The 27,642-nt window shown below is 43.0% G+C and overlaps 2 protein-coding genes across 4 annotated transcripts in view; both read left to right on the plus strand.

Annotated features, from left to right (window-relative positions):
* LOC106603034 (protein phosphatase 3 catalytic subunit alpha) overlaps window positions 1-10,489 on the plus strand; it is a 54,135-nt gene extending 43,646 nt beyond the window's left edge. The window contains exons 7-14 of one of the 2 annotated variants that reach the window (XM_014196148.3): window positions 1,662-1,739; window positions 1,876-1,970; window positions 3,326-3,451; window positions 3,672-3,755; window positions 5,988-6,072; window positions 6,248-6,345; window positions 6,944-6,994; window positions 8,566-10,489. In XM_014196148.3, coding sequence (XP_014051623.1) covers window positions 1,662-1,739; window positions 1,876-1,970; window positions 3,326-3,451; window positions 3,672-3,755; window positions 5,988-6,072; window positions 6,248-6,345; window positions 6,944-6,994; window positions 8,566-8,756 — 808 coding nt within the window. In that variant the 3' untranslated portion in view covers window positions 8,757-10,489. The remainder of the gene's footprint in view (window positions 1-1,661; window positions 1,740-1,875; window positions 1,971-3,325; window positions 3,452-3,671; window positions 3,756-5,987; window positions 6,073-6,247; window positions 6,346-6,943; window positions 6,995-8,565) is intronic. The other variant, XM_014196149.3, reaches the window with a different exon arrangement.
* A 7,927-nt stretch (window positions 10,490-18,416) lies between these two features.
* Window positions 18,417-25,878, plus strand: LOC106603035 (dnaJ homolog subfamily C member 18). Of its 2 annotated transcripts, none has more exons than XM_014196154.3 (8): window positions 18,417-18,978; window positions 20,669-20,843; window positions 20,996-21,141; window positions 21,378-21,584; window positions 23,074-23,186; window positions 23,692-23,804; window positions 24,021-24,193; window positions 24,347-25,878. In XM_014196154.3, exons 1-8 carry the CDS (start codon window positions 18,852-18,854, stop codon window positions 24,469-24,471), a joined length of 1,179 nt encoding a protein of 392 aa, XP_014051629.2. In that variant the 5' UTR covers window positions 18,417-18,851; the 3' UTR covers window positions 24,472-25,878. The 2 variants fall into 2 exon arrangements, with proteins under 2 accessions (XP_014051629.2, XP_014051630.2); XM_014196155.3 differs by having other exon boundaries at window positions 23,695-23,804.
* The last annotated feature ends 1,764 nt before the right edge of the window (window positions 25,879-27,642 follow it).

The raw sequence follows: 27,642 nt of genomic DNA on the forward strand, positions 1-27,642 counted from the left end.
CGTTGTGGCAATGGCCTATCTCAAGATGAGCTACTTTGAAAAACAGCGTTGCTGTTGGCTAGAAAAAAAGTTATATTGGTTCTACAGACAGATTAGTCTTCTCTTTTCAGCAGTAGGCATTTGCTTTCCAAACTGTACGTTTTTCCTGATTTGTGTTTTGAAATCTGCAAAAGGTAAACCGGTTTTCGCTTTGTCATTATGGGGTATTGTGTAGATTGATGAAGGAAAAATACATTTGATACATTTTAGAATTAAGGCTGTAACGTAACAAAATGTGGAAAAAGCCAAGGGGTCTGAGTACTTTCTGATTGCACTGTATATAATATCGTGTGTGTATATATATATATATATATATGTGTGTGTATATATGTATAATCTCGTTCCTTAATCAGCCCCAGTAAGCCCCTACATTAATCTTGCCCTGCTAACATCAACCACTGCTGTTTCAAAGACATGCTTTTTTCAAAATTGGCACCTTCGTTGATCCCTGTGAATATGCCTGCAGAAGAAACGCATCGCATGCTCCGTTTTTGTGTCTGCAACTGGAGGCATGAAACGTTGGTGTGAGAGGGGAAAAACAATGCCGTCTTGGGAAATTGATTGACATAGATTTTACCTGAAGCCTACACACTGATTATTAACCATGTACACATCTTGGCTTCTTAACGTCTGTTAAGCTCGTAGACTGAGAGGTAAAACTGGAGCTTCAGGAATTAAATGGAATCGAGCTGAATCTGTATCAGCATCTCTGTCTGTCTGGATCAGCAGGATGGAGTGAGATACAGAGGGGGGGGGGGGTGGATATATTAAATACTGCTTGTGGGGGTTGTGAGGTTAAAGGAGAGGAATGTAGAGGAGATGAGAGGGGGAGTAGACAAGTACGCAGGGATCTCCTACTCCAAACCAGGCGGTTGAAATGCACCGTGGGTGAGGCGGAGTCGAGCGTGGAATAAAAGAAGTGGCCAGTATCAACTCAACACTGCCGTCTATCCCACAATCCCCCTGGGGCTCTGCAATGAGCTGTTGCTATGACAACTCACTCCTCCAGCCCAAACTGGAGCGAGGGAGAGCTACAAGGGAAGGAGTGATCTGTGAAGAGGGAGAGAGGCGGAGGACCAATGCTGTCAAGCAGGCCGTCTCGTTAACAGTATGCCTAAAGGATGGGGAAAATGTCCTAATCCTCACACTTCCTGTCGGGTAGAACTGACAGCCAGTTAGCCGTCAAATGAGAGTTGACATGATGATTTGTTGTGTTCTTTAAGGCCCAGTGAGTGGCATTAAGTTGCTTTGGGTGACCTGTGAGCCATGTGCTGGGCTGGGATGGGCTGTTACGTCTTGCATCATGCTGAGCAGTGATCTGATAACAGCACACTGATGACTGCTGATGCTCTGCTCTGTTTTGTTTTAGGACAATGTCAATGTTCTACTCTGTGGCTGGACCAGGGGCGTCATGCTCGCTCATGCTCTGTTTCGTGAATGTAATATGCAGAAAATCATGTTTGTGTTCAGTTGAATGTAATGTGTATGCTCTGTTACACAATACTTCTGCATTCGGCGCGCTGTTTTCGATTCCATAGGTCAGGCTGTGTTGCACTGTGATATGTGTGAATGTATATATGACATCCCCTAAACCCTCTATCTCTCTCTTTTCTGCCTTGCAGTTATCCAGCTGTATGCGAGTTCCTACAGAACAATAACTTATTATCAGTCATCCGAGCACATGAAGCACAAGATGCTGGGTATGTACCCACACACTCTCTCTTTCTCTCTCACACACACACACACACACACGTTTCAGTAGCTTTTATACAATTGATGATTCATCCAGATTATTAACCTGGAAACACCTCCCACTCTCTCTGTGGTGTCCTATAGCTACCGGATGTACCGGAAGAGCCAAACCACCGGCTTCCCCTCCCTAATCACCATCTTCTCAGCGCCAAACTACCTTGATGTTTACAACAACAAAGGTCAGTCTATCTGCTCCATGTATTTGTGGTGCTACTTGATGAATCTATGTGAACCAGTAAATATTTGTAGTGAATGTATGCTGGAGCAAGTGTTTGCTGGTGGGTGGTGTTCAATGTGTGGCTTGTGGAGATGGATAGTGGGACATGGGGAGAGCGTGGGAGGGACTGTCGGTATGACTGACTATCTCCATGTGGCTTTATCTCTCCTGATGGAACTGTAACGGCATTTCTGGGGCTCAAGAGGGGCACCTAGTGGTTGATCATCTCATCTCTCTCTATGGGTCTCTGCCTGTCTCTGTTTCTTCCTGTGCCTCTGTTTCTCGCTGACTCTGTCTCGCTGCCTCTGCCTCGCTGCCCCTCTCGCTGCCTTTGTCTGTCTCTGTGTCTGCCTCTGTCTCTGTGTTTCTGTGTCTTTCTGCCTCTGTTTCCCTCTCACTGTCTCTTCCTCTGCCTGTTTCTGTGTCTGCCTGTCTGTTTCTGTCTCTGTGTTCCTGTGTCTCTCTGCCTCTGTTTCCCTCTCACTCTGTCTCTTCCTCTGCCTCTGTTTCTCTCTGCCTCTGTTTCTCTCTGCCTCTGTCTGTCTCTGTGTTTCTGTGTCCGTCTCTCTCTCACACGCAAACACATATCAAGATGTGCACCCCCATAAGACTAAGGATGTTGCTACAGCCTAGTATCTCCTTGCCACCCTGAAGAGCCAGTGTGTTATAAGAGCTCTACTCTTGCTTACATTTTTTGATTATTAGATGTCTTTCGTTGTGGTGGTGTTTTATACAGTCATTCAAAGAAAGTGTTTTTAGATGTCATGGATTGTGTTACAACTTTTAGTAAAAAGGCTCCTTCCTAAAGCATATATTTGTCAAGAGAAGAAACTCCTATATCAAGCTTATACTGTATATAGTGGAAGTAGCATTGTCATAATTATCCTAGTGCTAGCTAGCATCAGCCGCTGCTGCTGTTTCAAATACATGCAACAACAAAACATAAAAAATCAATCTATGAATATCCCTGGGGAAGAAGCACATCAGATGCTTTGTGTTCTGTCTGCAACTGAAGGCATGAAACGTTGGTGTGAGGGGGGGGAATTGACAGGATTTGGAACGTATTCCCATGCATATGCTGGCAGCAAAATAAACCATGCTGCATCATTGACATAGGAGGGGGGGGCTCAAAATGGAGAATGTGATATTGAACCGTGAGCTGGAAGACATACAGGGCTTTAATAATGTATCACTCGACACACTGATGGTCATTTTTACTGTGTTGTTTCTGTACATCTATGTTTTGTGTAGTATGTGTGTATCCATGCTGAAATGTTTATGTTACCATGACCCTCTCAAGTTGTCCTCCCTCCGCAGCTGCAGTACTGAAGTATGAGAATAACGTGATGAACATCCGCCAGTTCAACTGCTCCCCTCATCCCTACTGGCTGCCCAACTTCATGGACGTGTTCACCTGGTCCCTGCCCTTTGTGGGGGAGAAAGGTACCACTACCACCCTTATGTCCTGACCCCAAGTTTGTGTTAAAAAATCATCTTAATTTGATAGTATAGACTAACATTCAGCACGACATATGCAGGCTCTTAGACTGCTACGATAAGCAACGACCGTGTCCTTCCTATATTTACCCTCTTACTACATTTTTATCATAAACAAATATGTCCGGCAGCACCCTCATCTGAGAACCTTTTGACCCTTGTCCAGTCACAGAGATGCTGGTGAACGTGTTGAGCATCTGCTCTGACGACGAGCTCATGAATGACGGAGATGACCAGGAGATCCTTGATGGTGAGTCACTCATATACCGCACTGTTAAGAGTCCAATGCAGCCCAAAAAAATGTATCTTAATATCAAATCATTTCTGGGTAACAATTTAAGTACCTTACTGGTCAAAAAGAAACAAAAATTGCTTCTTAGCAAAGAGCAATTTCTCAAGCAATAATTTTGCTTGGACTGTCTGGGAGTGGTCTGAGTGGGGAGGGGAAAACTGAGAGCTAGCTGTTATTGGCAGAGAGGTTTGGAACTCTCTCTTATTGGTCTATTAATGAATTTAATTGAATTCAGGTGGTCTTTTCACACAGCTCTTACACTAAAAGGGCATTGTCATTATTTTCACAGTATTATTATCCAACCTCAGAGTGTGGAAATATATACACTACCGTTCAAATGTTTGGGGTCACTTAGAAATGTCCTTGTTTTTGAAAGAAAAGCAATTTTTTTGGTCCATTAAAAGATCATATTGATCAGAAATACAGTGTAGACATTGTTAATGTTGTAAATGACTATTGTAGCTGTAAACAGCTGATTTATTTTTTTAATAGAATATCTACATAGGCGTGCAGAGGCCCATTATCAGCAACCATCACTCCTGTGTTCCAATGGCACGTTGTGTTTGCTAATCCAAGTTTATCATTTTAAAAGGCTAATTAATCATTAGAAAACACTTTTGCGATTATGTTAGCACAGCTGAAAACTGTTGTGCTGATTAAAGAAGAAATAAAACTGGCCTTCTTTAGACTAGTTGAGTATCTGGAGCATTAGCATTTGTAGGTTTGATTACAGGCTCAAAATGGCCAGAAACAAATAACTTTCTTCTGAAACTAGTCAGTCTATTCTTGTTCTGAGAAATGAAGGCTATTAAATGTGAGAAATTGCCAAGAAACTGAAGATCTGGTACAACGCTGTGTACTACTCCCTTCACAGAACAGCGCAAACTGTCCCTAACCAGAATAGAAAGAGGAGTGGGAGGCCCCGGTACACAACTGAGCAAGAGGACAAGTACATTAGAGTGTCTAGTTTGAGAAACAGACGCCTCACAAGTCCTCAACTGGCAGCTTCATTAAATAGTACCCGCAAAACACGTCTCAACGTCAACAGTGAAGAGGCGACTCTGGGATGCTGGCCTTCTGGGCAGAGTTGCAAAGAAAAAGCCATATCTCAGACAGGATAATAAAAAGAAAAGATTAAGATGGGCAAAAGAACACAGACATTGGACAGAGGAACTCTGCCTAGAAGGCCAGCATCCCGGAGTCGCCTCCTCACTGTTGACATTGAGACTGGTGTTTTGCGGGTACTATTTAATGAAGCTGCCAGTTGAGGACTTGTGAGGCGTCTGTTTCTCAAACTAGACACTCTAATGTACTTGTCCTCTTGCTCAGTTGTGCACCGGGGCCTCCCAATCCTCTTTCTATTCTGGTTAGAGACAGTTTGCGCTGTTCTGTGAAGGGAGTAGTACACAGCGTTGTACGCGATCTTCAGTTTCTTGGCAATTTCTCACATGGAATAGCCTTCATTTCTCAGAACAAGAATAGACTGACGCGTTCAGAAGAAAGGTCTTTGTTTCTAGCCATTTTGAGCCTGTAATCGAACCCACAAATGCTGATGCTCCAGATACGCAACTAGTCTAAAGAAGGCCAGTTTTATTGCTTTAATCAGAACAACAGTTTTCAGCTGTGCTAACATAATCGCAAAAGGTTTTTTTTATGATCAATTAGCCTTTTTAAAATGATAAACTTGGATTAGCTAACACAACGTGCCATTGGAACACAGGAGTGATGGTTGCTGATAATGGCCTCTGCACGCCTATGTATTCCATTTAAAATCAGCCGTTTCCAGCTACAATTGTCATTTACAACATTAACAATGTCTACACTGTATTTCTGATCAATTTGACGTTATTTTAACGGACAAAAAAAGTGCTTTTCTTTCAAAAACGAGGACATTTTTAAGTGATCCCAAACTTTTGAACGGTAGAGTATATAATACACAGGACAAATCAAGTTTTTGACTGCACTAGGCCTTTAAGAATCCATTTGTGCTATAGTGTATCACATTACCTGGCATAGATCCTGATAAACAATTGAAAAACAATGTATGTGTACAGTATATTAAATGGCCTCTGGGTATTTGTTTGTTATGAGGGGCTCTTTGAATTACCTGTAAAGAATATAAATGGATCACTTCAATGTGGCCCGTAGACTCACTCCTGAGATCTGAAAATGAGTGTTCTCTCTTTCTAGCCAACGCAGCTGCAGCTCGGAAGGAGGTCATCAGGAACAAGATCCGCGCCATCGGGAAAATGGCCACGATGTTCAAAGTGCTTCGGTGAGAACGTTCTTCCCCTCACTTCACATGAGCTGTTCCACATCAACACATATCTAATACGGAATATAGAGTAATTATAACTGAGTAGATATACAGTAGAAGCCTACATGAGTGATCTTTGTGGATGCCCTCTGACCTGCCTGTGTGTGTGTGTGTGTGTGTGTGTGTCCTGCAGGGAGGAGAGTGAGAACGTGTTGACGCTGAAGGGCCTGACGCCTACTGGCATGCTGCCCAGTGGGGTGCTCTCTGGGGGAAAACAGACCCTGCAGAGTGGTGAGGACCAGGCCCAAGCCAGGCCATGGCTTTTCTATCCTCCCTCCCTCCGTCCGTCCCGCCTGCCCTCTCCTCCTCCTCCCACCCTGTATATCCGTTCCTCTTTCTATCACTGTGACTCTTACTCTCTTTCTGTCACAGTCTCCGTCGCTCTCCATCTCTCCCTGGGTCTTTGTCTTCGTATCCGTCCTCTGGTCCCTTTGTTTCTGACCCAGGTTTGTGCAGCCACCCGTGACTCTGGAGGACTGCAGATTCCGTCCTCTTTAGCTATAGCTCGACACTAGAGAGAGACAGTCGTCTCACCTGTATTCACTCCCATCGAGTTGCTCTTTGAAAAGCTGGGTGAGGTGTCTGTGGGCCTCCAGAGTCACTCTAGCCCGGCCCTGGGGTGTTCCCCAGTCCTTTGGTCACTCAGTCTGTTGTGTTCTACAGAGACTGGAGTGGGTTGCTGATCCAGCCTGCCTGGCTGTGTTGCTGGGTTACATGTGTGTCTCGCTGGTCTCTGGCCAGCTGCCTACCGACCGCCGGGGGGCTGCATTCTGCATTTGCATGGCTTTGTCAGAAGTAACTCGCTCCCCTCCTTTCCCCCTCCCCCCAGCCACCACCGAGGCCATCGAAGCCATCGACACAGAAACTGAGGACGGAGAAGGTAAAGCTGCGTCCCCCCACCCCTTTCAGCAGGACATGCATTGGGTCAACTACCCATCAGTGACAATAGCAGTTCATATTCAGCCTGCGTCGAACATCTCAGGGGGACAGTTGGTTTAGAGTGGGTAGCACGGAACTTTGCAGTACCTTGATTACAAGATATCTCAACTATATCAGTTATGATATAAGGGTCAGGATATATAACAATAATTACATAGTGTGCTAATGAAAAACAAAGCTTTTTCACAAGTTTGATACCTTGCTCTAAAAATACAAACGCACATATATTAACAAATATACCGGTACATATAAACACGTGGATTTGTATGGAAGTAATTTAAGCCACGCAAAGTGAGGTGCTACCAAGAGATGCATGATGGTTTCTGGTGCCTTTTTATGCTCAGGCATGATTCCTTCTTTTATTTTGGGGATTTGGCTAATCTTCCGCCCCCATCTGGTTGAAAGATGCATCGCATTCAGGGAGAACAGGACACAGGTGAGCGCTAAGGTGAAATACAGTATGCATCATGATGCCAACTGAATGATATCATGAGCGTGATGCTATCTGTGTGAACCATAGAGTCTCTGGACACTTAGTACCCATTTGACAGCTGCAGTTCAACAAGTGCCTGCATCACGACAGGGTTGTGATGAACTAACACACTATCAGGACTACGTATATAGCAGTGGAGGCTGCTGAGGGGAGGACGGCCCATAATAATGTCTGGAATGGAGTCAATGGAATGGTATCAACCACATGGAAACCAAGTCTTTGATGTGATTGATACTATTCCATTGACCCCATTCCAGACATTACTATGGGCCGTCCTCCCCTCACCAGCCTCCACTGGTATGTAGTATGACATGCTTATGCCATGTAGCTGGTACTGTAATGTCATTTGGCTTCATGATGCATAATAATAACAACAGTAAAAGAAGGGTGACCTTCAGGTAAAGGAGGGTGCTATTGTGGTAAACAAGGGTCCCATTTTAGTAAAGGAGGGTGGCATTCCAATAAACTAATGTGCTATTCTAGTAAACGAGGGTGCCATTTGAGTAAAGGAGGGTGCTGGGTGCTATTGTAGTAAACAAGGGTGTCATTCTAGTACAGGACACGAGGGTGCTATTATAGCCATGGTTGTTTCTCTGAGTGGCTGGGTGAGTCGTTGACTCATTATCTCAGACGTTTCTCTTAGAAGAGCCTGTGAATATCCCAAGGGTTCTGATATCACTTTGTCCACAACTAAATCTTATTCAAATCGTCTTTATCTTACTCAAAGCTGTGTTCAGATGTTCTCTCTAGACGCGTGTCAAATGATCTTTGAAATCACAATGCTAGCTTGTACTGCTGTGTGACATGAGAACGCTATGTTTAAGGGACTGAAATATTGTAATGTTCTATTATGTTCAGGCCCAGTATGGTACTTAACAAATTTTTATCATATGAGCGTGCACAAAGAGGAATTTCAAAGGATTTAAAATCCAGGTTTATTATTTATGAACGCTGTCATGAGACAGTGATTCTGATCCCTTGTGTGCCCCCTCTCTCCTCCCACCTGTCCCTCCCCTCAGCCATCCGTGGGTTCTCTCCCCAGCATAAGATCGCCAGCTTCGAAGAAGCTAAGGGGCTAGACCGTATCAACGAGCGCATGCCACCCCGCAGAGTCGGGGTCAACCACGTGGGACAGTCCATGGGCAAGATGAACATGTCCGAGGCCAACGGCACCGACGACAATGACAATGACAACAGCAACGTCCAGTGATGCTGAGGCCCGCCCCAGAGCTCATGCTACTGCTGCGCTGTGCGATAAGACATCGCCAAATCGTGATATCAGACCTCAGAATAAAGATACAACAAAACACAGACACAACACATCTGCATCTGCCGCTGCTGCGCCTACATCCAATTAGAGAAACAAATCAAATGTTAAGTCTCTTGTACAAATGGGTAAGGTGGTATATTCTTTGACGCCAGGTCACCACATGGGGGAACTGAGCTCAGAAGGGAAGGTTTTCCCGCTCTTTGGTCTGTGGATTGGGAGGGGGTAGTGGGGTCAGAGATTAGGGAAGGGACATGGAGGCGAGCGGGGCGGGATGCAGGGGAACTTGTTGGGATGAGGGCCAGGGGGTATGGTCCTGTGGGTGTGTCTGCTGTTCCCTTTCTCAGTCCAATCACAGACCGCGTAGGCAGGGTTTAGAGTCTCGAACTCTCTCCCATGTCCGCTACATCCTCAAAGGGTCTGATACGAGACACTCCTGTACAGTACCCATGCCACACACACATTTTACTATTTTGATTAAGAGTTTCACTCATGAACTCATCTCATACAGAAATAATCTCGCTACTCAACATGTTTTGCTACTAGTAGTAATAAAAACAAATACAAAAAGACAAAATGTTATTTGTAAGAAAGGGCATTTGAGAATAAAAAAGATGTACATTTTACTACTTGCAATGCAATCTTACCTGAGAACTTTTCTTTCTTGATTTATTTTGTGGTAAGACGCCATGAGCCTGCAGAGGGTAGGGTTGGAACGTGGGCTTGACTGTGGCCTCTCCACCAACCAAAGCCACAGTCTGTCATGTTTAGGGGCTGCAGTTTAAGCTACCTTCTACCTACCCTCTACCTGATTGTTTTTCACTTGCCTGTAACTAAAGAGAGAGAATGCACATGGTATGTCAAATCTGCTGTCGCAGTAAAAAAAAATCTTATATCTATATATATATATAATTAATTATAAAGATGGACAATAACAAAGATAATGATTTTTAACAGCATCTACGTTATGGAACGCATCAATGCATGCAATTAAGTTCCTTATTGATATGTACAATTTTTATTGTGATGTGTTTCAATATAGTAGACTTGAATTATTTCCCTCTTCAAAGATATCTTTAGTTTTTTTATATATAATTTTTCATTCTTGCTTCCTTTGTTTTTGTACATTTTTCCATCAATATTATTTTTAATTTTATTACTGTTTTCTATTTTTATATTGTTTCGCTCTACAGACACAGATGCTCTCTTTAAGGTGTGAAGCCTTGTTTTTTTCTGTTCTGTTGGTGTACAGAAGTTATTCAATCGTTTGAATGAACATATTACTCCGTGATAAGCAACATTCAGGCTACCAAAGCATGCTCGCATGGTTTGTTCAAATGTAAACAAATTGGACATAATGAAAATCCTGTGTCTCAGTTTCTTTTAAAAGGAAAAAATATATATTCTCATTATCAATCTTGATGATATTCTTATGATTCTAACGATTAAGCTTACAGTTTTTCCCCCCTTCCACTGTTTTCTGATCCTTGTTTGGTCTAGACATGGTTTATTTTCGAAGAAGGAATTTCATGGATTTTAACTTGTGACAATTGTTCTTGTAATTTTTTCTGGAACTAAGTTTTGGCATTTGACTTCCTAAACGATACACACATTGTAAGCATGCCCTATGGGACAAATCACATTTTTTACTCTTGAATAAAATATGCATGAACCAATAGTGTGGCTTCCAGTTTCTCATCGATAGATAGGAAATGTGCGCAACATGATGTAAATAGAATGCCTTTTCACAATTTAAGCCACTCCTAAACAGTATGCTCTGCAGGATGAAGTGTGTGTGTGCTGCGCATATGTAAAATGGGCAGCTTCACTGTTTTTGAAGGGAGCTGCTTTTCACAGCCAACTTGGATCCCATACAGTAGGCGAATGTGCTTTTCTCTCCAGTTTCCATGTGGGCATTCGGTCTGCTTCCTGTCATTCTTCCACAGGAAACTCCGGGAACAGCGTCACACAGGCCATGGCAACCACTCCCACCTCACACTGAACCCACTGTAGGGGGCAAGTCTATGGATCAAGACGATAACATCCCGCTACCAGGACCTTAACACATACAAATACACACAGACGCCACAAGTCGAGCCAGCTGCCTTAGACAGACATACTATTCAGAGAGTCTCCATTCTCTCTGCTACACAGTGGTTCCTCTTGCCCCTGGGTGAACTCACACACTCATACATTTTACACATACATACACACACACACACATAGTGGGAACGTGAGACGCTCCAGTCACAGACAGAGGAAACGGTGTGGATTTGGACATTGATCTGCTTCTATATCCCGTCACTCTGCTGAGTATGTTTCTCCTCATTCCAGCAGGTAGGTTCAAATAAAGTCGTCACAGCCAGATTACAGGTACTTATAGATACACAGTACCTGTCAAAAGTTTGGACACACCTACTCATTCAAGGGTTTTTCTTTATTTAAAAAAAATTATTTTCTACATTGTAGTTAAGACATCAAAACTATGAAATAACACATGTAGTAACCAAAATCATGTACGAACCAAAAGTGTTAAATCAAAATACATTTTATATGTGAGATCCTTCAAATAGCCACCATTTTCCTTGATGACAGCTTTGCACACTCTTGGCATTCTCTCAACCAGCTTTATGAGGTAGTCACCTGGAATGCATTTCAATTAACAGGTGTGCCTTGTTAAAAATTAATTTGTGGAATTTCTTTACTTAATGCCTTTGAGACAATTAGTTTTGTTGTTACTATGTATGGGTGGTATACAAAATATAGCCCTATTTGGTATAAAATACCAAGTCCATATTACAGCAAGGACAGCTCAAATAAGCAAAGAGAAATGACAGTCCATCATTATTTTAAGACATGAAGGTCAGTCAATATGGAAAATTAAGAACTTTGACAGTTTCTTCAAGTGCAGTCGCAAAACCCATCAAGCGCTTAGATTGGAGCCCAAATAAATGCTTCAGAGTTCAAGTAACATACACATCTCAACATCAGAGGAGACTGCGTGAATCAGGCCTTCATGGTCGAATTGCTGCAAGGAAACCACTACTAAAGGACACCAATAATAAGAAGAGACTTGCTTGGGCCAAGAAAAAAGAGCAATGGACATTAGACCGTGGAAATCTGTCCTTTGGTCGGATGTATTCAAATGAGATTTTTTGGTTACTCTATTTCCATCAACATTCGTCACAATAAAGAAAGATAAACAAAAGAAAAATGTGTCGAAGGGATAAAAATATTGTCGATCTTTAGAAAATGTCTCCTATAGTTTATCTGCCATTTCCGTTACACGTCGCATTGATTTATCTTCGCGACCTTGCTTTTGTCGAATAAACCTGGGTGAGTAGGCAGGTTTCCATTGAACCAGGTTTATTCTACAAAAGCAATGTCGCAGCAACAACAAAAATTAAGGTAACTGTCGCATCTCTTCTTTATGCGAACCTGCACATAAAATTACCCTTTTAAAATTCCCATGTACCGAATAAAAAAATACAAGTTAAGGGTTTCCATAGCATTTTCAACTATACTTATGGTTTACTCACATAAAGAGTTTGCATTATATAGCCAGTGTGGCCACTCTGGTATTGGCATATGCATTCTAGCCAACAGCGCAGATAATGCTGTTGTCTAGAGTGTACATACAGCCTACATCAGGGGTTCACAAACCTTTTTGGCCCACTACTCCATTTTGATATCTGAAAACTGTCACGACCCCAGCCATGTGAAACAAATTATATAATTAACGGCAAATGTTGACCTTTTTTTTTTTTTTTTGGGGCCATGGCAGTCAATTGAAAAACATTCCAACAGTATTTCTGATTGTCTTCTCAACTAACCGTCACATACTTTTAATGTAGGGCTATGACAGTCAATTGCATATTAGTCTGACTTATACCATGGCATTGTTGAATACTTGTTTCTGATTGGCTTGAAGGGCATTCTAGAGCACATATTATTTCCCTATAACTCACAGTAGATTTGCGGGGTAGAATTCTGTGGCTGTAGTTCATTCTCACATGTTCTATGTTTGAGCTGCTTTTGAAAGCGAAAGTCGAATTGTAAACATTATAGGCATTGTTGAATTCGATTTTCACCACGGCAAGCTAGGACTGATGGTTTGTTTGGTTACCACAGCAACTGCTGTAGCTAGGCCTATCCAATAAACTTGCTAGCTACTTCAGTGGATGTTGAACACATTTCTACTGGCAAATGAACACCAATTTGTTCAATTACAGCCATGGTATAAAAGGGATAATCTACTCAGAACACTATGCGTTCTCTAGAAAATAATGCAACTCTGTGGAAGCTCAGTTCCACTCAGCTAGCACATAGTGGAACACACCTTCCACGTCGTTCATTATTTTCCATAGAACGCATAGCCCCTCGTTGATTATCCCTTACTCATCTCTCCACCACTAATGAGATGGGTGTGCTTGATGCATGTCGCTTCAAAGCTTCTCAAAGTCATGGGGCGTGGTGACAGTGCGCACCTCATCTCTACTGTCACAGCCAACCTGGATTGATATTCGGTTATAATGCAGATGAGAGCACTGAATCCAGCTTCATACAGATATGAGCTGACGAAGGGTACCATGAGTTTTATAGTGCTTTCAAGACAACTGGGAACTCTGAAAAATAGGTCAAATCATGACGTCAGTGATTTTCAGGTCAGAAAATTGGAGCTCTAGAAAGAGAAGAGGTCAGAGTTCCCAAGCTGGAATTCCGAGTTGGATGACTGTTCGGAGCTCGTTTTTTCCGAGTTCCCAGTTGACTTGAACGCTTAAATGTGGAAGACACATTTCAGTTTAATGCATTCAGTTGTACAACTGACTAGGTATTCCCCTTTCCCTTTGAAGTCGGAAGTTGGAGATTTCCGAGTTCCCAGTTGTTTTGAATGCGGCATTAATGCTCAGAGGGAGACGGTTCCGTGTCTGCTGGGTATTCCCTTTTAGTTAGGAAACAAAACTCCCTCTTAGTGATCCGTGAATGCATTCATTCAGATGACAGCTCGATTTCATAGAACATGCTCTGATCCCATATCGCCACATTGTTTTGCGAACAGACACAGTGAGTGTGGTTTGATGTAGTTTACAATCGAAGTTACCTGCTGCAGTATATCTCCTAGTTCTGTGCTCAGCTCTGTTGACACCAGATGCTCTCGGTGTATCATACAATGCATCCATATGGCAGAGGGAGACGTACTCATAACTAGAGTGGAGGCCCTCCGTCCCGCCATAGATGAAGCCCCATCTGTGCAAAAGCCCACCATTCGATCCCATGGAATCTGTTTTTTGTGAATATAGCCATGCAGCACACTGAACATCCCCTGTGCCGTTTCATGCTTGGGAATCGTGAGACAGAACAATATGTCCTCGTGAATAGCATCCCCCGACATGTATAACGAACAAAAGTAAATGCATGCGCATCTAGGCCCTCACAGCTAACGTCCATTTGGCGAGCATGAAGTGGGGAGTTTGAGTCGTTTAGTACGATTCCCCTTGATTGCTAGCAGCATCAATTCTTCGTTTAACAGGTTATCTGGCAAAGGTATTGATGCGAGTTTCTGTGCCTCTGCCACCCCACATCAATTGCGGCCGTAAAATCAGTCTCTGCAACAGTTTATGGTTTCATAGAGTAGTGGGCCTAGCCATTCACCGTGAGAATGATTCAAGTAAAACAGTCAAGTGCTGCCTTTTCCCATGATCCCTGGTTTAATTTTATCTTTTAGATTTCAATAATTGTCATAATTGTTTTACTTTTACCCTTTTTTCTCCCCAATTGGTTGTTACAGTCTTGTCCAATCGCTGCAACTCCCCTATGGAATTAGGAGAGGCGAAGGTCGAGAGCCATGCGTCCTCCGAAACACGACCCTGCCAATCAGCACTGCTTCTTGACACACTGCTCACTTAACCCGGAAGCCAGCCACACCAATGTGTCAGAGGAAACACCGTCCAGCTGGCAGGTGTCCGGCCCGCCACAAGGAGTCAATAGAGAGCGATGGGACAAGGAATTCCCGGCCGGCCAAACCCTCCACTAACCTGGACGACGCTGGGCCAATTTTTCGCCGCTTCATGGGTCTCCCGTTTATGGCCAGCTGTGACAATGCCTGGGATCAAACCCAGGTCTGTAGTGACGCCTTAAGCAATGCGATGCACACTAGCGGTTCTGGGGGGGGGGGGGGGGGGGGGGGGGGGGGCAGTGCCCCTGTGACAACAATTTTGGACCCCCTTGTGGCCCCCCTAAATGTGGAGTATGAAATAATTTTTACATACCTAATTTTTGCTATCGTTCTTTTTTTACATCCGTTATTAGACAGAAAATGCTAATAAATTGTTGAATGATTATGAACATGGTCTTTTGCCTGCTAATGCCTGAAATGTAGTGAAGAAAACGATATGACAACAATAACGTCTAATGTAAATGGCCCCTCTAACAGTACAACAGGCCCCAGCTTGGCCCCCCCCCCAGTTGAAATGGTCTATAACCGCCACTGGCGATGCAGTGCCTTAGACCGCTGCACCACTCGCGAGGCCTCATTTTGATTTTTAAGGTTAACCATAAAATGATTTTGAGATACAATGACGAAATTATATACACTGCTCAAAAAAATAAAGGGAACACTTAAACAACACAATGTAACTCCAAGTCAATCACACTTCTGTGAAATCAAACTGTCCACTTAGGAAGCAACACAGATTGACAATAAATTTCACATGCTGTTGTGCAAATGGAATAGACAACAGGTGGAAATGATAGGCAATTAGCAAGACACCCCTAATAAAGGAGTGGTTCTGCAGGTGGGGACCACAGACCACTTCTCAGTTCCTATGCTTCCTGGCTGATGTTTTGGTCACTTTTGAATGCTGGCGGTGCTTTCACTCTAGTGGTAGCATGAGATGGAGTCTATAACCCACACAAGTGGCTCAGCTAGTGCAGCTCATCCAGGATGGCACATCAATGCGAGCTGTGGCAAGAAGGTTTGCTGTGTCTGTCAGCGTAGTGTCCAGAGCATGGAGGCGCTACCAGGAGACAGGCCAGTACATCAGGAGACATAGAGGAGGCCGTAGGAGGGCAACAAGCCAGCAGCAGGACCGCTACCTCCGCCTTTGTGCAAGGAGGAGCAGGAGAAGCACTGCCAGAGCCCTGCAAAATGACCTCCAGCAGGCCACAAATGTGCATGTGTCTGCTCAAACGGTCAGAAACAGACTCCATGAGGGTGGTATGAGGGCCCAACGTCCACAGGTGGGGGTTGTGCTTACAGCCCAACACCGTGCAGGACGTTTGGCATTTGCCAGAGAACACCAAGATTGGCAAATTCGCCACTGGCGCCCTGTGCTCTTCACAGATGAAAACAGGTTCACACTGAGCACGTGACAGACGTGACAGAGTCTGGAGACGCCGTGGAGAACGTTCTGCTGCCTGCAACATCCTCCAGCATGACCGGTTTGGCGGTGGGTCAGTCATGGTGTGGGGTGGCATTTCTTTGGGGGGCCACACAGCCCTCCATGTGCTCGCCAGAGGTAGCCTGACTGCCATTAGGTACCAAGATGAGATCCTCAGACCCCTTGTGAGACCATCTGCTGGTGCGGTTGGCCCTGGGTTCCTCCTAATGCAAGACAATGCTAGACCTCATGTGGCTGGAGTGTGTCAGCAGTTCCTGCAAGAGGAAGGCATTGTTGCTATGGACTGGCCCGCCCGTTCCCCAGACCTGAATCCAATTGAGCACATCTGGGACATCATGTCTCGCTCCATCCACCAACGCCACGTTGCACCACAGACTGTCCAGGAGTTGGCGGATGCTTTAGTCCAGGTCTGGGAGGAGATCCCTCAGGAGACCATCCGCCACCTCATCAGGAGCATGCCCAGGCGTTGTAGGGAGGTCATACAGGCACGTGGAGGCCACACACACTACTGAGCCTCATTTTGACTTGTTTTAAGGACATGTTCGCAATTGTTTTATTTCATTCTGTTGAGCCATTTTCTGTGTCCAAATTAAGTTTAATGTTGTGTTTTCTGCAATATAATAGCCTGCAGATATATTCCATATAAACAATGGCTTGACTTACTTTTGATTTTACCCTAATAAAGTATAGAAACTTTTGTGAATGTTTGGTGTGGTGTGGCTATATTACGATTTAGCTACTGCAAGCCTATGATATGAAGGCAGTATGCACCAGCGCTCCAACTGACTCTGACAGTTGAATTTGAGGTGAGGAAAAACGTTTCAGGCCTACCAGAGATACTCCTTTAATCTAACAATATAATGCTTATTTTTATACAAAATGTCCTGATCGAAAACGAACGAATTAACCTTCTACTGTAAATCTATATATGTATGGCAGACGCAGTAGCCATCTGACATAAAGAAATGTATGTCGGTGTCTTAGCATGCGGCCTGCATATCTCGATCTATCTCTCTTAGGATAGGCCTAAGCTTCTCTTCCTTTATATAGACTATATATTTTTTGTACATATTAATATACAGTGGACATCTAAGCCTAATGGCCTATGCATGCAACTCCCTGATGCATTTAGCGCTCAAATCACCGACAGCTGAACCAAAAAATAGGCTATAAAGTTTTGCATATGCTACACATCGAAACACAAGGAATAGTGATTTTTTTATGTGTTATAGTCAGTTTTTAAGGACACGTTAATGTGGTTCATTTGGCCAATATCCCTCGTTTACCAAATGTCTGGTAAATTAAAAATATTCCAGGTCACGTTGTCCAGCGTCAAATCTTCCTGAAGGAAACCCTTAAATGTGCCTATTGTTTTCATGCATATTTTAGAATATTCGCATAAAAATCTGTCGACAATTGCATGGAAACCTATAGACACTAAAGACTATAAATGCGCTAGTCCAGTGTTACTTTGATTATGCCTGCACATCCTGGTTCACCAGCAGCCCCAAACATCTAAAGAATAAACTACAGACTAGGGTTGAATATTTTCCCACTATTTTCATTGGGAGAACAATCACTTTACTCCACGGGAACCATGTTTCCCCCGCTCAAACCGGAAGTGTAATTCTAAAGCATATGTCTTGATTTGATTAGAGCTTTGATAGGCGTGACAATTCAAGTCTGCTGCTACCTGAGCCTGATGAGCTATACATTAAATACATTTTATGAGCCCAAGTCCAAAAAAACAAATGATTGTGCCCTTATCCAATACATAGCCTATGTTATAGGCCACCGCATATTTCGTACGACAGAAAAACCCATAGATGTAGCCATGTTAAAAAACAAGATGACCCTGGAAAGCCAGGTGATGTGTAAATTAAACGTGCATTCAGTCCTTATATTACCGTAGCATATGCTGCAGCAAATGTAGGGACCACAATGGAAATAAGTACCCAGCTTTATTGCGCAATCCCGATCACTTTTAAATGATTTGTGTTTATACAGTAGGTTTTACGTTGGGGGGTGCATTATTTTAATGATATGTTGAGTTGGACCAGTCTCCCCCTCCCCCAGTAAATTTCACTTACATATGAACAAATATGAATGACTGTTTAGACAATTATTAAATACAGGTTATTGGCACTTTTCTACTATTACCTCGGGGGGTTATTTAGAACGTTAAAAAATCCGTACCCCGGAAGTGATTGGTTAGTGCTGTGGTAACCTGAAACAAACCACACCAGTTCAATAATGTCGGTATTACATTTCTCTCAGTCATGCATGGATTTTTACTACTTCAGTTTTGTATGTTGACTTGAATAGGCGCACTAGCACCCGTGTTCGTGTCTGACTTGTGGCAGTCGCCATCATCGCTATGATACCTGATAGTTACGGCGAAATCTCGTAGCTAACCGATTGCTGGCTAGCTTAGCTTGTTATCTGGATGTGAACAAAGCTAGTTAGTTACCGTTAATTGAGTTGACATACAACGTCCATGTACTTCTGAACATAAGATAGCTAGCCTAGCTAAAATATTACAATTTCAGGCAGTCAACCGCATTTGTGTAGCTAATTGGGGTTGCAGCCTCTGAGAATAAGCTAACGGTAACAAGCTAGCTATCGAACAGCTGTCAAAATGGATAAAGCGGAATCAGATCGGTTGATAGAGAAAGCAAAGCTGTGCTTGCGGTCAGGGCGGAGAGAAAAGGCCCTTCAATTGTTGTATGAAGCCCAGAAAATATTTCCCAGTACTCGGGCCAGAGGTAAGGGTCCCGTAATGGCCGTCTTGTTAGCCTTGCTTGCCAACTTGAATGTTAAAATAGAAAGTGCAACGTCTGTATCTTGTGAATGTGAATTGCATAATGTATGCTCGAATCAGCGAATGTGTTATGCATGTCATCTGAATATTTACAACATGGTCAGGCTTATAATAATCAATATTTTTAGATAGCATGTTTGTGCCTGTAAGTGGATTGATTTACTTTTTCTAACCTGTAGGCCACCCTACAATGTATAGCTACTGTAACTAGTCATGTTTGACTTACTTGCCGTGTTATTAGTCAATCTGGAGTTGCAGCTTTCAGCCATCCAAATTGTTTGTTATTGTTAATATACACGGAGTGTACAAAACATTTGGAACACCGGGGCGGCAGTTAGCCTAGTTGGGCCAGTAACCGAAAGGTTAAAGGATCAAGTCCTCGAGCTGACAAGGTAAAAAAAAAATCTGTCGTTCTGCTTCTGAACAAGGCTAACCCACTGTTCCCCGGTAGGCCGTCATTGTAAAATAAGAATTTGTTCTTAACTGTCTTGCCTAGTTAAATAAAGGTTACATTTAAAAATAAATGTGATATATATTAAAAACACCTGCACTTTTCATGACATACTGACCAATAAGGATCCCATATTGATGCGACTTGTTAAGTCCACTTCAATCAGTGTAGCTCATTGGTCACCAACCTTTTGAGTGAAGATCAGTCATAAAATAAAAAACGACTTAAAAAACGTAAGCCTATTTAACAGTAACCATTTAAAAAACGTTCTGTAGCAATGAGGTTTGTGCAGTAGGCTATAAACCCAATACATTATCACTGCATATTGGCTATGCTGGAATTGCCCTGCCAATGCTGTTCTTCTCAGACCATTTTGAAATGATATTTAAAAATACTTTGTATATGATCACACTGTTAATAGATAATTTGTTGTATTACTTGTGAGGCACAGCTAAGTGAGCTGGACTGATGGCCTGCATCTGAGGGAGGGAGCAGTGGTGAGGCTGCCTCTCACCGTCTCTCTCTCCCTCCCTCTGCTGAGAAAAGAGGACACAGTTTTCCAGCTGATGGCGAAACATAAGAGCCAATTTATGCTTGATCTGAAAATGTGGTCGGAGGCGTGATGTAATTGCGGAGCCTCCAGAGGCTCGCAGAGGCCAAATTGAGCTCTGTACCGCATCGCTGTGCGCCTCCCAAATTTTGTAACAATGCTGAGAACTGCAAATAGCCTCATGCACCAATTCATGTTACTCCTATGACCCCAAAAAATGAAACAGTCCTCAATATTAAAAAAGACACAAGCTGCTAATAATAACGCAAGGTTATCAGAACACTTATAGGCTCTGCATGGTCATTCCGACATATGCATTGGCCGTGCAGCAGTTATGGTGGTATGGCCTCTGCAGAACTCAGGGCATTCGTACTTCTTGTGTTTTGCCTAGCAGCGGAGAGCTGTTGTCAAGGAAGTGAGTTTGTGTTTTATACAGGACCTAATATTAGGAAGGTGTTCCTAATGTTTTGTACACACAGTGTAAGTAACTCATCTTCTGAATACAAGAAGGGACTAGGTTAGGGGAATACATGTTTCGGGTACATAATGTTACTTACACACCAAAAGCTAGGCCTGGCCAGACTGGCTGTTTCTTCTATTAATATTTGCCCCCATTCCTGATCCCTCCATCAGTGCTGATCGATGCCATAGTGAGGAATGGGAGCTCTGCTGCTCCAGAGGAGCCCCACATACCCCCACCGCGTGGCTTTCGATCCAATGAAGAGGACGGGGATCGAGAGGAAGCGCGCAAAGGGGCCAACGAGGAGAAGAAGACATACACAGAGGATCAGTGTCAGGGTGTCCTCAGGTAACCTGAGTGATAGACCTACGTTCATTTTGAGCACTTACAGACCTTTGCTACATTTGTCAAGATGTCCGCCCAGTGAAAGGGCAAATGCACGTTGCCCTGTTGTGGTGTCAGATTTCGTACTAATCTTTGTGGGGTTTGATCCATTGCAGGATAAAGAAATGCAAGGACTTCTATGAGATCCTGGGCGTTCCTAAAGACTCTAGCGATGAAGATCTGAAGAAGGCATACAGGAAGCTGGCACTGAAGTTCCACCCTGACAAGAACTGTGCCCCGGGAGCCACCGATGCATTTAAAGGTAACCTGATCCAGGACTCATCTGATTCACATCTTTCTCTGTGAGCTAAGAAACAAATTCTAACAACAAAATAGATGAATAAATAGGGCCTCTGTATTTTGTGGGACTGCTGGTGCAGATAATTAGCTCCTTAATTATCATGCTATTGTGGCCCTGTATGTGCATCGAGTCAGACGACGTCACCCCAAGAGCATCGATCATAGGCCTGATAAGTGTTTCCCCCCCCCCCTCTACAGCCATAGGCAATGCGTATGCAGTGCTGAGCAATGCTGAGCAGCGTCATAAGTATGACCAGTACGGAGAGCAGGCTCCCTCTGAGAGCACCACCCACCCCTCAGCCCAAGCTCGCCACGGACACTACCGCAACTTCAACAGGGACTTTGAGGCTGACATCTCCCCTGAAGAACTTTTCAATATCTTCTTTGGAGGAAGATTTCCCACAGGTAAGATTTGTGTGTGTGTGTGGAAGTCGAGGTTATTAGAGTAAACTGAAAAGGTTACAGCGTGATTGAAAGGAAACGTTACCGCGTCAGCGGAGATGGCATTCACGGGAAACGCTGCATATGTTCGGCTCAATCGGAAATGACCTTTACATTTCTATTGCGTAATCTGTAACGCTTCAGCGGTAGCTTGAATGGAGCCCTAAAACAAATCATGAAGACTTTTGTAAACTGAAATAAAATGAAGAAACCCATTTGAAAAACTGAAACTAACTCAAATATGAAAAACATCAAATTATGGTTCAGTTTTAGTTTGTTTTCTTCTAAACTTTGGGCAAAAATGAAACAGGGTTTTCAAGCTTGTTTTCCCCAATGTGGTTTTCATGCTTCTGAATCTGGCAGGTAAATGCCGCCAGGAGATGGCGACGTTTCAAATTAACCTAGCTTGTGCATCACTAGTCTCTCAAGACTGACGTTGCCTCCCACAATGTACCAATGTTCCTGCATACACGTCTGTAGAAGTGTCTGCGCCAGTTGGGACAGAGGAGTGGGAAATGGGATGCGTGTCACCACCGTGTCTACTTGTTGCCCAAGTGTAAAACATTCCCGCCGGACATAACGTAATATCAAGCTAGCAAGATGGAGAATGGTTGTATGTAATGAGTGCTTTTCGCAAGTGGCTAATTTGCATCTACCTTCACTAAAACCAGTGCAAAGGCTTTGCCGGCAAACTTTAGTTTCTAATCGTGATATTCTGGCCCGTCTACCCAAACTCATGAATTGTAGAGAGTTGTGTGTCTTAAGAAGACGCTCTCCGGAACAATCCCCCCCCCCCTTTTTCGAAATGTCCAAGAGTCATCCTCCCCAGACCTAGCGCTGCTGTTGCCTAGGTCTGGGATTTCCGAGACTAGTGCATCACTATCACTAGCTAACAAATGTGCCATGACATCATTTGTTATTGTTTTTTCCTCTCTTTCAGATATAGATACTTGTTTCTTACATGTACTACTAAAGCTGAAAAAGCTTTAAAAAGCTTTGTGTAAAAATGGGCAAGTTGTCTTCCATATTTCTGCAACCAGTCTAGGCAGTAATTGTTTTAAATCCAAGTCACAATGAGGTTGACTTCACAATTTAAACCTATCAATGTATGTATTACTGCCCTGTGGCAAGACGTCAAAAATCCCGAAAAAATTAAAGGCCTACAAAACTGAAATGTCTTTTAGCCTCCCACGCCGACTCTACTTTGTCCTTAACATTAAAACTGAAACTAAATCATATAAAAACTAAAACTAGTAAATCAAGTCGGAAAACAAACTTAAAACTCACATTTCAAATAAAAATTGAAAAAACAAATAGAAATAAAAAGGATAATAACCTTGGTGGAACTGTGTGCATGTATGTGTCTGCGTTTTCTCTCTTGTCCCTTTCATTTTTGGATTAGTCACCTTGTCGGTTGTTGCGTAGTAGTTACGAGTATGTTCTGCTCCCTCAGGCAACATCCATGTGTACACAAACAGAGGAGCCACCTACTCTAACTTCTACCAGCCTCGTCGGCGACGCGCATATGAGAGGCGCGATGAGGAAGTGGAGGAGAACCGCAGTCCGGTCAGTCAGAATCTCCTAGAAACTCCCACCAGTTCACATCATAGATGTTCTGTAGCTGTGTGATTAACCAACAGAGCTACAGCGGATTTTTCTATGGGCGTACAGTTTAACTCACATGGCTACAGCGTATGTATTTCCTATGTGTTCACAATTAATGCTGGGCCTTAAATTTAGAGCCACCACTCTAAGGTTTGGTTTTTGATCCTGTCTCTGCCATTTTAGATATTATTTCCCTTTATGCAGTGCTACAAGAGGCAATAAAAATGAGAACCGTATGCTGCTCCAAGAGGGTCAGTTACAGTAGGGGTTAAAGGTTGACCAATGAAACGGACCAGCTGTGAAAATGAGTAAACAAGCTTTTCTTTTTGTTGTTGTCGCAATAAGCAATAGAGTCCTAGGAATATTACTGCAGATTGATTTAAAAAAAATATATATATATTTACAGGTATATGGTTTGTTATAAACATTTGCTTTAACATTTCTTTCTGGCTTTGCCTTTCCTCAGCAGAACACCTTCACGGCCTTCCTGCAGCTTCTTCCTGTGCTGGTGCTGATCCTCATATCTGTTGTGACCCAACTCATGGCCACCAACCCTCCCTACAGTCTCTTCTACAAACCGTGAGTCAACCACATCGACCAAGCTTCTTGATGACACGTTTGTCTCGAAAGTAGACTAGTAGTCAGGTGTGTTAGCTGGAGCTGGGGCAAAACTGTGACGGCCAATCAGGACCTCGAGGACTGGAATTGCCCACCCCTGCGTAAGCAGGTGAGGTGTGACGTGTATTACCCTCTAAGTCTGCCTGTAGTGGGACTGACTGTATATTTGTCTTTCAGGGCCATGGGCCTGGTGGTCTCCCGGGAGACCCAGAATATGGGTGTGCCCTACTACGTGGACAAGGGCTTCCAGAAGGAGTACAGTGGGGAGTCCCTGGAGGAGCTGGAGAAGACCATAGAGAGTGACTACATTGAACACCTGCAGAGCAGCTGCTGGAAGGAGAAACAGCAGAGTAAGTTCAGCTGCAGTCAGATCCTGGTAGCTTGGCGCTGTCTCCATTTGGAGACATGTTGACTGAGGCAGCCATGCATGGTTTATTCATGTTGCAGAGTATGAATTTCATCCATATAAGCTGATATGTTTTTTTTCCTCCATCCTCGTTCAGAGTCGGACTTGGCGAACCTTGCCCAACTGTACCGTGATGACAGGCTGAAGGCGAAGGCTGAGTCTCTGAAGCTGGACAACTGTGACAAGCTGTACCGCTTTGTGGGCCGACAGAGAGGAGAATGAGGGGCTTAGACAGGAGGAGAGGGAGGCATCTCTTTGCAGCTGGGAATTCGACACTACTCGTTTAAATCTTTATTTATTTTATTTATTTATTCAAATCGGGTCACTTTTTTTTTTTAAGAAGAAGAAGAAGAATCGTCTCTTCTCTCTGGTTAGAGCACCGTGGCAGCCAAAGCCATTTTGAATTGAAACATTGCGCCTTCTCTCCTCTTGGATGGAAGAAAGTGGAGGAGCATGTACTGTAAGCTGCCAAGCCTGGCTCTTTGTAGATAACATGAAGCCCTGCCTGGCTGGCTCTGGGATTGTTGTATTGATGTACAGGAGCCTTGTTTCTACTTCCTTACATTAAGGAATATGGGCTTGCTTACAAGGTTTGAGAATATGGTTCTGTTCACACGTACACTTTCCGTTAGTCACCTGTTTGAAGCATGTTTAGTACTGGTGGGTTACTCATTTTTATCTTGTTTTCTGTGGCGTGGGTTACATTGGAGTATATTGAATAGGTCTTGGGAAAGAACATAGCTAGAGCCGTGAGTTAGTTTTTAATTGGGAAGAACGTTTTAATTGCGAAGAAAGGCAAGGACCTGAAAGCCAGTAACTTCAAGAAAAGGTTCAGATACAGAGGCAAACGACGTGAGAGATTCTATTTGAAAAGACAGGTCTATACGGTCTTAAACTGTGAAGGGAAATGTGTAGATTTGTCACGCCTGCTCGTTTAGAGAAACAAAGCAAGGCAAGAGCTATATATCTCTCGCATATTAGATCCACTTACAATTTAACTGCGGATCTCTGTTTTATGTGAAGACGGATGCATTGATCCATTCCCCCCCCCCCCCCCCCTTTTCTTTTGCCGTGCATTAAGACTTTGCCAGACAGCATTGCTGTAGTTGTATTTATTGTCCATTATTTGGTCATTTTGGTTCCTTCTCGAGCACATTTTTGATGCTGTTTTTATTCTGGACTCTATTCCCTGATGCATGCATAGTTGATCCAGGTCTTTGTTACACATCAGGTGCTCAGTCAGCCGCTACACCACAACTCTCTGTGAAGGACTATTAAGAGCAATCCACACATCCTGCCCATTTCATGTAATCGACTTACTTTACTAAAGAGCTTTTAAACATGCTTTAGGTTTGGTTTCTCCAAAGGAACAGTTGTTTCAGTAATAGTTTCAATCTTCTAATGCTTGACCTTTCCTTTTAGTCAGATCATAAATCCAGCAGACAGAGGGTTAACGGCCACACTAGTGGCAGACCGACAGGGTGGGGTTGGGGGCAGTAATGGATTACAGATTAGACCTGATGCTAACTGGAGACCTAGTGGCCTCTTGGCTAACTAAACTCTGGTGTCCTGTTGATTTGTGCTGCCAGAGCAGGTTTTCAAGCTGGTTGAATAAAATCTTAAACAATCTATTGGTGTCTCTGGGGAGCTTTTGTTTTGTTTCCTGATGCTTTACTCCCATTTTCCCCAACTGATTCAGAATGTTTAATAGTCACATGTACAGGGTTACAGGTGTGATTGCAGGGTACAGTAAAAATCTTCGGCGTTGAGCTTCAACATGCAGGACTAGTGAAATAAAATAGAAATACAACTCTCATATACAGATGAAGTCGGAAGTTTGGATACACCTTAGGCAAATCCATTTAAACTTAGTTTTTCACAATTCCTGACATTTAATCCTAGTAAAAATTCCCTGTCTTAGGTCAGTTAGGATCACCACTTTATTTTACGAATGTGAAATGTCAGAATAATAGTTGTGATTTATTTCTTTCATCACATTCCCAGTGGGTTACATACATTCAATTAGTATTTGGTAGCATTGCCTTTAAATTGTTTAACTTGTGTCAAATGTTTCGGGTAGCCTTCCACAAGCTTTACACAGTAAGTTGGGTGAATTTTGGCCCATTCCTCCTGACAGAGCTGGTGTAACTGAGTCAGGTTTGTAGGCCTCCTTGCTCGCACACGCTTTTTCAGTTCTGCCCACAAATGTTCTATAGGATTGAGGTCAGGGCTTTGTGATGGCCACTCCAATACCTTGACTTTGTTGTCCTTAAGCCATTTTGCCACAACTTTGGAAGTATGCTTGGGGTCATTGTCCATTTGGAAGACCTATTTGCGACCAAGCTTTAACTTCCTGACTGATGTCTTGAGATGTTGCTTCAATATATCCACATTATTTTGTGAAGTGCACCAGTCCCTCCTGCAGCAAAGCACCCCACAACATGACGCTGCCAACCCTGTGCTTCATGGTTGGGATGGTGTTCTTTGGCTTGTAAGCCTCCCTTTTTTCTCCAAACAGAACAATGGTCATTATGGCCAAACAGTTATATTTTTGTTTCAACAGACCAGAGGACATTTCTCCAAAAAGTATGATCTTTTATATATATATATATATATACACACACTCAGCAAAAAAATAAACATCCCTTTTTCACCCTGTCGTTCAAAGATAATTTGTAAAAATCCAAATAACTTCACAGATCTTCATTGTAAAGGGTTCAAACACTGTTTTCCATGCTTGTTCAATGAACCATAAACAATGAATGAACATGCACCTGTGGAACGGTCGTTAAGACACTAACAGCTTGCAGACGGTAGGCAATTAAGATCACAAGGTGTGAATGGAGGACCACCAGATCAAGACCCTGCCATGGCCAGGCCAATCTCCAGACCTGAACCCCATTGAAAACCTCTGGAATGTGATCAAGAGGAAGATGGATGGTTACAAGCCATCAAACAGCCAGGAGTGTCATAAAGTCACCCAACATCAATATGAAAGACTGGTGGAGAGCATGCCAAGACACACAAAATATTGATTTCTGAACTCTTCCTAAGTTAAAACATTAGTATTGTGTTGTTTAAAAATGAATATGAACTTCTTTGCATTATTCGAGGTCTGACAACACTGCATCTTTTTTGTTATTTTGACCAGTTATTTTCTGCAAATAAGTGCTCTAAATTACAATATTTTATTTGGAATTTGGGAGAAATGTCAGTTTATAGAATAAAACAAAAATGTTAATTTTACCCAAACCTATAAATAGTCAAACTGATCATTTTGCAGTGGTCTCTTAATTATATATATATATATATATATATATATATATATATATATATTTTTAACCTTTAACTTGGCAAGTCAGTTAAGAACAAATTCTTATTTACAACAATGGT

Source organism: Salmo salar, chromosome 04, assembly GCF_965601325.2.
Source record: "Salmo salar chromosome 04, fSalSal1, whole genome shotgun sequence".
Taxonomy (NCBI): domain Eukaryota; kingdom Metazoa; phylum Chordata; class Actinopteri; order Salmoniformes; family Salmonidae; genus Salmo; species Salmo salar.